The 10,631-nt window shown below is 39.4% G+C and overlaps 1 protein-coding gene across 1 annotated transcript in view; it reads right to left on the minus strand.

Annotated features, from left to right (window-relative positions):
- LOC118013960 (olfactory receptor 10J3-like) overlaps positions 1–8,491 on the minus strand; it is a 155,191-nt gene extending 146,700 nt beyond the window's left edge. Inside the window, exon 1 of the mRNA XM_035009907.1 lies at positions 7,272–8,491. Coding sequence (XP_034865798.1) covers positions 7,272–7,765 — 494 coding nt within the window. The 5' untranslated portion in view covers positions 7,766–8,491. The remainder of the gene's footprint in view (positions 1–7,271) is intronic.
- Positions 8,492–10,631: the final 2,140 nt, after the last annotated feature.

A 10,631-nucleotide genomic window follows, 5' to 3' on the forward strand; every position in this document is an offset into this window, starting at 1 on the left:
AACTCACTTGCAGAATTTTTCTTCCTATCCCAGCATCCTTGAGCTCCACTGGTCTTCATCCCCATGGGGAAAGTATTTCCACCGGGGAATAAAAAGATGAGGCCATCGCCTGGCCATTTGTGGCCCCATGTTGCCTGAATCAACAGGCAATCTTGTTACAATTAATTCGTTATATTAAATTTGCATATTCAAACTACTCTGATTTCTGTCTCTTGAATGGACCACAACTGATACCCTATTTCTCTACACTAAGTATAGTGTATCATACTTTCTAAGCACTGCTAGATCTCATTTGTTTTAATATCTTACATTTTAATATCTTATTCATTTCAGAATATTTTCCAATTTCTATTATTCTTTAAGCCATTATTTATCAGGCTGTTTTAATATCCAAATGTTTAAGTATTTTTTCCAGATGTTTTACTTACAATTTAATTCCATTATGGACAGAAAACAAATTTATTGAATCTTGTTTTACAACATGTCACGTGCTCGATTCCATGTGCACTTGAAATGGTATTCTGCTATTAGTTGGAATGTTCTATAAGTATCAATAGATTCAGTTGATTAAAACTGGAACAGCTTTCTTAATGCTTATTTTCTGTCTACTCAATTGCTAAGAGAAATATTAAAATCTCCAACCAGAACTATAGATTTATTTACTTCTCTATTTAACTTAGGTTTAATTTTGGAGCTCTAGTATTAGGAGCTTGCACATTTAAGATTGTTAGGTCTTGTGGATGGCCTTTATTTTAATAAAATCTCCCTCTTTATAGTAATAGTTTTGATAATTTATCTGATATTAACTATAAAGTACAAATGAAATAATGAAACTTTTAGATAAAATTGAAATAATTTCTTTACTATCAAAAATGCTATAGGAAATTCTGGAAGGTATAACCACTCCAGTACAATTAGAGTTCATATTGTGTATCCTTACCCCTTTCTTTCAATTTACATATTTCAAGTAGCTCTCTTATTAATAGCATAGAGTTGTCTTGCTGGTTTTTATCCATTCTGACAATGCCTGCCTTTTCATTGACATGGTTGGTATATTTAGGTTGAACATCGTTATTAATATTGTTGGGTTTAAGTCTACTGTTCTGCTATGTTTTTAATTTGCCCCATTTGTTATTTGTTCCTCTGTCCCTCGCTTTATTCTGTGTTGTTTTCTCTACTGCCTTAGCTATACCTCATTGTTCTATTAACACATGCTTTTTTTTATTTTTTAAATATTTTATTCATTTATTTGAGAGTGTGCATGTGCGAGCACGAGTGGTGGGGGCAGAGGGAGAGGGAGAAGCCAACTCCCCACTGAGCAGGGAGCCCAATGCAGAGCTCCATCCCTAAGATCATGACCCGAGCCAAAGGCAGACAATCAAATGAGCCATCCAGGTGCCCCTTAACACATGCATTCTTAACCTATCACAATCTTTCTTAGAGTTAAAATTGACCACTTCTTGTTAAAGGCATCTCAAGAGTGAAGTTTACCTTTCTTTGAACTACAGTTATATGTATGACATGTACATACATTATGAGCCTCATAATATTTTTCTTTACATATATTCCTTAAAAATCATTCAGAGAAGAAAAACAAGATAGGTTATATTCATTCACTATTGGCCATTTCCAGTCATATCCATTCCTATAGCTTGCCTCTAATATCCTCTTCCTTCAACCTGAAGAACTCCTTTTAGCACGCTGGTAGTATGTAAATTAGCTCAATGTTCACTTACCTGAAAATACCTACTTCACCTTTGTTTTTGAATGATATTTCTACTGGATATAGAGTTCTGGCTTAACACTAAAAATGTCATTTAATTGTTTACTGGTCTCCATTGTTTCTAATTAGAAGTTATTGTTATTCCCTGATATGTAATAGGTTTACTTTAGTGATGACTTTCAAAGATTTTCCTTTATCTTTGGTTTCGATCTCATCATATCTTTGGTTTCAAAGATTTGACACTGAAATACATAGATTTGATATTCTTTTCATTTATCCTGCTTGGGATTCATGCAGATTCTTGGATCTGTAAAAGTCTCTCTTTAATTTGGGAAATTGTTGGCCAATAGGTCTTCAAGTATTTGCCACATTCTACCCTCTTTTTGAGGCCCCAATTACATGGGCATTAGACTTCTTATATTGTTGCATGAATCACTAAAACCTCATTTTGTTCTTTTTTTTTGTCTTCTTCATATTCTAGAATTTCTGTTGATCCATTTGCTTTTCTGTTGACTATGGGTCATATTTTTCTTTTTGTTCCCATGTTGAGCATTTTGTAATTGTATATTAGACATGGTGGATGATCCATTACAATTTTGGATTCATTAATCGTGGTGCACTTGCTATATCTGAGTAGACACAATGTTGGGAATCTTCCTAGGGCAGTATTTGGACTCACCAAATTCATTCACTGTGACCGGTTCCTACCATACAAAGGACATTACAGATGAAGGTCACCAACTAGGTTATGCCATTTTCTTCTCTCTGGTTCCATGGTATTCTTGGATAGCATTAATCTTTATTGAAATGGGTTGCAAGTAAATTATTAGCCACTCAACAGCAAGGCTCAGGTCTTATTTCTGTATCCCTATTGCCTAACTCTGTGCCTGATACTCAGAGTGGACAGGCGTATTTGTTGATGTAACAAACAATCATTTAAAAATTCAGAAATCCTATGATGCTAACACAAAACTCAAAATCCTAGAATATGTGGGTCATCTAATTCAGAAGCAAATACTCTATTATAAGCTCTGTTCCTAGTGAAGACCTCAGTGAACCAGGATATAAATTTAAGTGCTTCATAGTAAACATTTAAAGAAATATATTCATGATCTTCAATAGGCTTTGTTTACAAAGGCAAAGAAAGAAATAGGATATTTCAGGAAGGGTCCATTGCTACTGATTGAAATGAAGCTTTAGCATTTAAACACAAGGTTTACTCCTCATATCTTATTCCCTGGTAAGAATAAGATGTGTATGTGCACATGGAACAAGAGCATGGCGTTCAGAATTAACAGATCTGTGAGGCTCACTTCTGTGTTAGTCCTCTCTCTAATGGTGTATGCGACTTCGGGAAATTCACTTCATCTACCCCCACTGTATTCATCTGAAAAACGGGGCAGTACTCTGTCCCTTACAGGGGTGCTGGGAAACTCAAATGAGGTCATGAATGGGAAAGACCTTTGTGAACTGTAAAGAACTACATAAATATTAGGGATAGTTATTACATAATACAAATAAGGCATTACTGCTTATCATGGCACTCATCACATCTAAAACTCCCAAATGTTCTGTCTGCCCGCAAAAACACACATGTGCATGCTCATACACACATGATCTCACATACACACTCACACGTAGACACACTTCAGCAAGGCTACAAAACTGATTTGGAACCTTGCACCTTTTAAATATGTCTTTGTACAAGTTAAAGTAAAGTGTGCCATATACTCCCTGGTCGCCTTTTGGCTTCATTTTCTCTCCTGCTGAACCCCACCCCCACCCCTCTCTCCTCCCTGAGACATTTGTACTCATTAAGAAAGTATTTGTTATACTTATTGTTGGGAGAGCTGCAACTATTTTCTCCTCTAATCCACCATGCATTTTAAGTAGGCAATCTGGAAGGATCTCAGGTGAAACTAGTTTTTCTCTAGAGAAGCTACGAAGTCAACACTGAAAATTTTATTTCTGAAATTTGAAGACCCATAATAGTTGGTTTCATTTTTTTTCTAAAAAGTTTAAAATACCGAACCATGAGAGACGATGGACTCTGAAAAACAAACTGAGGGTTCTAGAGGGGAGGGGGGTGGGAGGATGGGTTAGCCTGGTGATGGGTATTGAGGAGGGCACATTCTGCATGGAGCACTGGGTGTTATGCACAAACAATGAATCATGGAACACTACATCTAAAACTAATGATGTAACGTATGGGGATTAACATAAGAATAAAAAAAGTTAATTTAAAAAAAGAAGTTTAAAATACCTTAACTCCTGGTTTTATATGTCAAGCTATCACTTTTAACCATTAACCACTAACATGGTTATAGCTAAAACACACTAACCTAGTGCTAATCCAATTTCCGTCAAAAGGAGGATTTTTCTCTAGTCCAGTTTTAAGTGACTAACAAAATATATCAATGTCAAAAGTGAGTGAGAACTGCTTGTAGGCAATCCCACAATGGGGAAAAATAACTTCAAGTAGCTTTGCTCTTCTTTTCTCTGTTGGTTTACTTTAGGTGAGGGTAGTCTGTAAGGCAGACAGAGGGACTATGATAGACCTATCCAAAAAACCTGCAAATCCCCAGATAGGACCCTGTATTTAATAGGTGTTCACACAGTCATCTCTCCAAAGATATTATGAAGAACCTACTATTTTGCCAGGCTAATATCTCACCTGGCAGTGGGCATACAGAGATGAATAAAATACCTACTGTCCTGACACTTGCGGCTTTCACAGGCTGGATCTCTCTGCTCAGGCTCCTCCTCCCCTTCCCTTGACTGCCTCCTAGACTTCAGCTGACCCAATGCCACAAAAAGTTAAACATTTATGAATTCTATCCTGACCTTAATAGATCTGATCAGTTCTTTGTGTACAACACCCCTGACCCCAAACAAGAATCCTGGGCACGTGCTGAAAGTTCTTGCACTTTATGCTATTTTGTCTTCCCCCTGAACTGTGAGTAACATGAAACACAGTCCCTGCATTCCTCATGGTCATAAACCTGGAACTAGTCAATGGCTTGACACAGTGCTTGAAAAATATAGATTTAATAAGTTACGGGTATTTTTCTGATGAACAAAAGAGCTGAACAAAAAAACTACTGAAAGAATAGAGGTATTTCCAGCATGCAAGATAAAGGAGTAGAGAGATTGTGCAGAATGATGATAAAGATGATGAAGAGAGATGGCTGGCTAACATGGGGGCTAAGTGTTGCAATTTTAGGAGCCTGCAATAAAAGGAGTTGCTATTCTTGATTCCTCCTACTGGGAGGCCCTATGGCCACACAGGCTTACGCACCCTTGTACTGTTGGCAGCACATCCCTTGTAGGAGAGGCTTCCTCCCCCAAACCTGAAATCATGCAAAGTAGGAGGAGAGGACTGTTCACCTGTCCATGAGGTAAGAGGGGAGTGGCAGGACTGATGTTTAAAAACTTAGGGATTTGGGGGGAAGGGATGGGGGAGGCAGTAAAGACAACCACATGTGCCTTGTAATAGCCATCCACCACCCTCGTCCCTCAGCCTCCCAGCTAAGCAGCTCTGATCCCCTCCATTTCCCCAAGTTAATGAAAAAGTAGCAGCACCAACCATGGGCAAAAATGGACAGGGTCAAAGAGTGCTTCTTTGGGAGAGTTTAAGGAAATTGTGGAAGCAAATAATCTATAAAAGAGGGAAGTTGGATCTTGTCTCATTTCTGCCAGGATTTCAGGGAAGAAATGGTTATGCCAGAGAAAATTTTCCGTAAGAATATGAAGGAAAAGGCACATTCACCTTTGTACTCATGATGTAATAATTTCAGAAAGTTCAAAAGCCCTCTGAGGTCCATCCAAGCACTCCTTACAGGACTAGAACACTTCTAGAGGGAGAGCAGGTGCTGGTAATCAGCTGACATCAGCTATTACAGCACCTGTGACAGCCTGCTACAGGAGACACTGGGCAAAGACCCCCTCAGCCTTCAGCTGGTGACCTCCTCACAGAGGGATCTGTAGAGCAGAAGAAAATTACAACTCCCCTAGAAGAGGCTTCGGTGTCATTTCTGTGGTACAGAACAGAAAAACACAAGTGGAAACTAAGGGACAGGAGCTGACGTGGGGATGGAATAACTATGAGGAGCAGGACTGTATGAAAACATGTGTTTCCATGTCTGCCTTAGTATCTTCCAGCTCAGTCTCAGTAGAGAGAAATTCTGATGGGAAGGTCCATAAAAATATTCCAACAACTTCCTCATTAAGGGTGTACAAGAATGTAGCATGGTTAGGTTATTTTGATATAAACACATGAGAAGTATGACATTTTAACTGTTTACTGAGAGAAGGGAGTTTAATGGCATTGCTTCAGACTTTAGAATCAGTAGAGCCAATACCTGACTACTAACCTCAAATCCACTGCAGCTGCTACAGATCAATTAAACACCAAAAACTTCCAGAGGTTGGAAAACCATCTTTATGAAAAATGTATCTGGATAAAAGTACAGTGACGGAAATGCCACTGGTACATCCTCTCCCTGCCTAGCTTCCAGGGAACAAGGGTTTTTGCCTTGACTGCACAGAAGGAGGGATACACATAGAAATGAATACTATTGGAGGAGCTCACATGGCTGGGTAATAGAGGATTGAGGTTTGCTGAAGCTTTTCGTTTTTCAGTCAGCCAGAATTAAGGAAACGCTTTCTGAAATGATCGATACAGGACAAGTGATTTAACTCCTAAGGATGAAAGCCATCCTTGGGCTGTCTCTGCTGCTTGTTTTCCTAAGACTCCGTCCACATCTGCTCCAACAGCCTCCTGTTCACATCTCCTTACCAGACTAGGTCAAGGACTTGACTGAGAGGAGCCAGGTGAAGCGGGGGCAAGAGGTTCCCAAACCAAAATCCTGAGGCAAATAAACAAGTAGTCCTAATCTGGCTTGGAAGGATTCCCGTATCTAAGGAATAATATTCACTAGAGCATAAACCTGCTTTCTACCTTATCCCTAGCGCATGAAAAAGGGAAGTGTTTCTACTCTTCGACCTTACTCTCAAGAAGCACTGTATTTAATGAACTTGTGTATTGTGGCATGTCTGTGAGCACACACACATTACACTGGGCTAAAAGTCTCCTGACAAAGTGATTCAATCTGTTGAGTAATGGTTTTTGCCCACAGCTCTGCATAGGGCATCCTTGACCTCCTTGTTCCTCAGGCTGTAGACAACAGGGTTCAGTAAGGGAGTGATGATAGCATATGTCACTGAGAGAAGAAGGTCTTGTTCTATGGAGTTCTCAGACTTGGGCTTGAGGTAGGCAATGGAGGCACAGCTGTAGTGGACAATGACCACCGTGAGGTGGGAGGTGCAGGTGGTGAAGGCCTTCTTCCGGCCCTCAATGGAGGCAATCTTGAGAATGGTGGAGATGATGAAGACATAGGCAATGAAGATCAAGCCCACAGGGACCAGGATCACAAATGAACTGACACCATAATTGATCATCTCATTGATAGTGATATCAGTACAAGAGAGTTTCATGACTGGGTAAAGGTCACAGAAGAAGTGCTCCACCACTGTGCCACAGAAGGGCAAACTGAACATGGCTGCCACATGGAGAACTGCCATAACCAGGCCAGTGCCAAAGGACCCACATACCAACGTGGCACACACTCCTTTGCTCATGAGGGCTGTGTACCTCAGGGGGTTGCAGATGGCCACAAAGCAGTCATAGCCCATTGCTGTGAGCAAGAAGCAATTATTAGTGGCCAAGATGACAAAAAAGAACATCTGAGTTGCACAGCCTGCCAAGGAGATGGGCTGGTTATGGAAAAGGAGACCAGAAAGCATTTGTGGGACACTGACCAGTGTGTACACAGTCTCAGAACTAGCCAGCATGCCCAGGAAGAAGTACATGGGAGTGTGGAGATGATGGTCAACACAGATGATGGTCATGATGACATTACCAGTTAGAATTAAAATGTAGATGGTAAGGAAAACCACAAAGAGCATTATCTGGTGCTTTCCCAAGATAGAGAATCCCAGGAAGATGAATTCTGTCACTTCTGTGAAGTTCTTTCTCTGCATTCTGCTAGATCAGTGTCTGAAAGCAATAAAGGAAGTCATCAAGGAGAACATGCCCATCAGCAACTGGAGTGTATGAGAAGGGACAATGACAGCTGAAGTGAGAGAGTGAGCCCAAGTCCTTCCTTTAGGACCAGTGAGCCCAGGCTCGGGGTCCTTGCACGTGAAGAGAGAACTACCAATTCTTCCTTGGGGCTCACCCATGTGTACATTATCACCGTGGAGCAAACCATTTTCTGTGCATGGACAAGACTTCTGAATAAGTGCTTACCTCACCCACATCACACTGATGTAAGGGGAAGCAAACCACGAGGATGAAGTCCTGCTCTGTGTCCCCGCCGGTAATGACATCCAGCACTTAGAACAAACTCTGTTAACAAGGTGAAGTGCAGGTCAAGAAAACAACAGAGGAGTGTTTCAGTGGGAATGATATGGCAGAATGGAGGAGTCTAGAAAGAACAACTTTGAGAAGTGGTCACTGGATTTGGTGACAGTCACCAAGGCCTTTTATATGGTATTTCATTCAGTTGAGTTCTGAATCTAGAAACCTCATTTCAGAGAGCTAATATGGTCCAAACAGGTGATCAGACCCTCAAAGCAGACCTTCTGCCATGATCACTCCATTGTTTACTCAACTGTCACTGAAGAGATCTCTTTTGCCAACTCCAGTCATCCTTTTAAGAGGTGGAGTCAGGAAGAAAGAATTGTGATGAGAAGACATTGCTTTGCCTCCACTGCAACAGGAAGTGTTAGAGTAAGTCAAGGCATGGATAAGATAATGTAGGCACCAGAGTTGAGACAAGAGGAGGAAGGAGTTTTTTAAAATCTGGGTGCACACGGGATTTGATATAATATTGAGAAAAATTTCACTAGTCCCCTTTATCAAAAGAAACACCTATCCTATGCAGAGAGCATGCAGCTGATTCTGTGGGTCTCTACAGTGACCATTCCACTGTTCTCCCTCTTTTCATTTTCATACTTTACTGAAACAGACTTCCTCTCCCACGCTCCCCAATTCCCCGAAATTTGGCTTTATCATGTTCACTTTCATCAAACTGTTCTCTCAAATGTCACCAGAGTCTCCATGGCTAAAACTGTCAGACTGCTTTTTCCTCTTTTGACATTTCTAAACACTCTGCCTCCTGGAAACCTTCTGCGACCTTGACACTATGCTAGCTCTCTCTCTTCTCAGTGCTCAGGTGGTTATCATCCTCTATGAATCTGCTCACTTCATCCACATCGTAATTGTAAATGCTAGTCTATGCTTAATACGTGGCCCCTGCTTTTCTCTCCACACTGTCCTACAATGTTCTTCTATTATTTCCATGTTGATTGCTCCCAAATCTTTTTTTTTCCCCCCAAGTCTACAACCTTCCCTGGACTTTTCTACTTGTGGGTCTTGCAAACATAATTTTGTAATTTCAAAAGCAAATGAAACATCTACCCTTCTGATATTCAGAAAAAGCTCTCCATCTCTATTTTTCCAACTTCATTGTTGGAATGACCACACCATTATTCCAGTCTATTGGGATCAGCATTTTAGGTCCAGAGCTATTCACATTCGGTGAAATTCTTCCTTAAACAAGGTTTCAAGTCTGTCCAATTTCTCGATTCATAATGATTCAACATAAGATTAGGATGCCAAAATCCTCTAGCCAGGATAATAAAACATTCTTAACCCAAAATTATATGGAAATGCAAAGAACCAAGAATGCCAAAACAATTTCAAAGAAAGAACAAAGTAAAGGACTTGTACTACTTCATTTGGAGACTACAGTAATCAAGGTGGCATGGTATTCATATTAGACATAGCTCAATGGAACAAAAACAGTCCAAAAATGATCCACACATATATAGTCAATTGATTTTTTATAAAGTTCTAAGATATCTCAATGATAGTATTTTCAACAAATGTTGCTGCAACTGGGTATCTGTATGGGGAAAAAAAATAATCCCCAAACCTTACCTCATGCCATACACAGAAAATCATTCAAAATGAATCAAAGACCTACATATAAAAGCTGAAACTAAAAATTCTGGACAAAACTGATAAAGTCTTCACAACCTGGAAGGATCAAGAGTTCTTAGATACAAAACAAAAAGCATAAACCATAAGAAAAGTCATAAATTTAACTTCATCAAAACTAAAGCTTCTTTTCTTCAAAAGATATTGTTAGAAAAATGAGGAAAGCCACAGACTGGGAGAAAATATTCACAGTAGATATGTCTAAGCTTGTATTCAGACTATATACAGAATTCTTACAACTCAATACTAAGACTTTTTAAGTTGGAAAAATATTTGGACATTTCACAAGAGATATACAAATGGTTGAAAAGCACATGGAAGATGTTCAATATCATATCAGCCATCAGAGAAATGAACAATAAAACTATGAGATACCACTACACACCCACTCAACATGGCTAAAATTAAAAGCTTAACACCTAATATTGGCAAGGAAGTAAAGGAACTGGAACCCCTAAGCATTGGGGATGGTGATGCAGAATGGTATAACCAATTTGTACAACGGTTTGGCAAGTTTTTAGAAAGGTAAATATACACTAATCTCATGACTCAATTATTTTCCTAAGTATTTTACACAAGAATTAAAATGAGTACACACAATTGTCTACATCTGTGTACAGACCTGTTCATGGAATGTCCTTAACAACTTCATTCCTAGAAGCCAAAAGCTTGGAATGGAAACTCAAATGTTTAGGGTAGATTGATATAATGAAATACTCAAGCAATAAAAGGAACAGATTACCAATGCAAAAAACATGGCTGAATCTTAACATACTGAATCACAGAACTCAGACAGAAAAGCATACATTCAGTACAATCCTATTTATATGAAACTCTAGAAAA

Source organism: Mirounga leonina, unplaced genomic scaffold (assembly GCF_011800145.1).
Source record: "Mirounga leonina isolate KUSES-001 unplaced genomic scaffold, KU_Mleo_1.0 Mir_154, whole genome shotgun sequence".
Lineage (NCBI taxonomy): Eukaryota > Metazoa > Chordata > Mammalia > Carnivora > Phocidae > Mirounga > Mirounga leonina.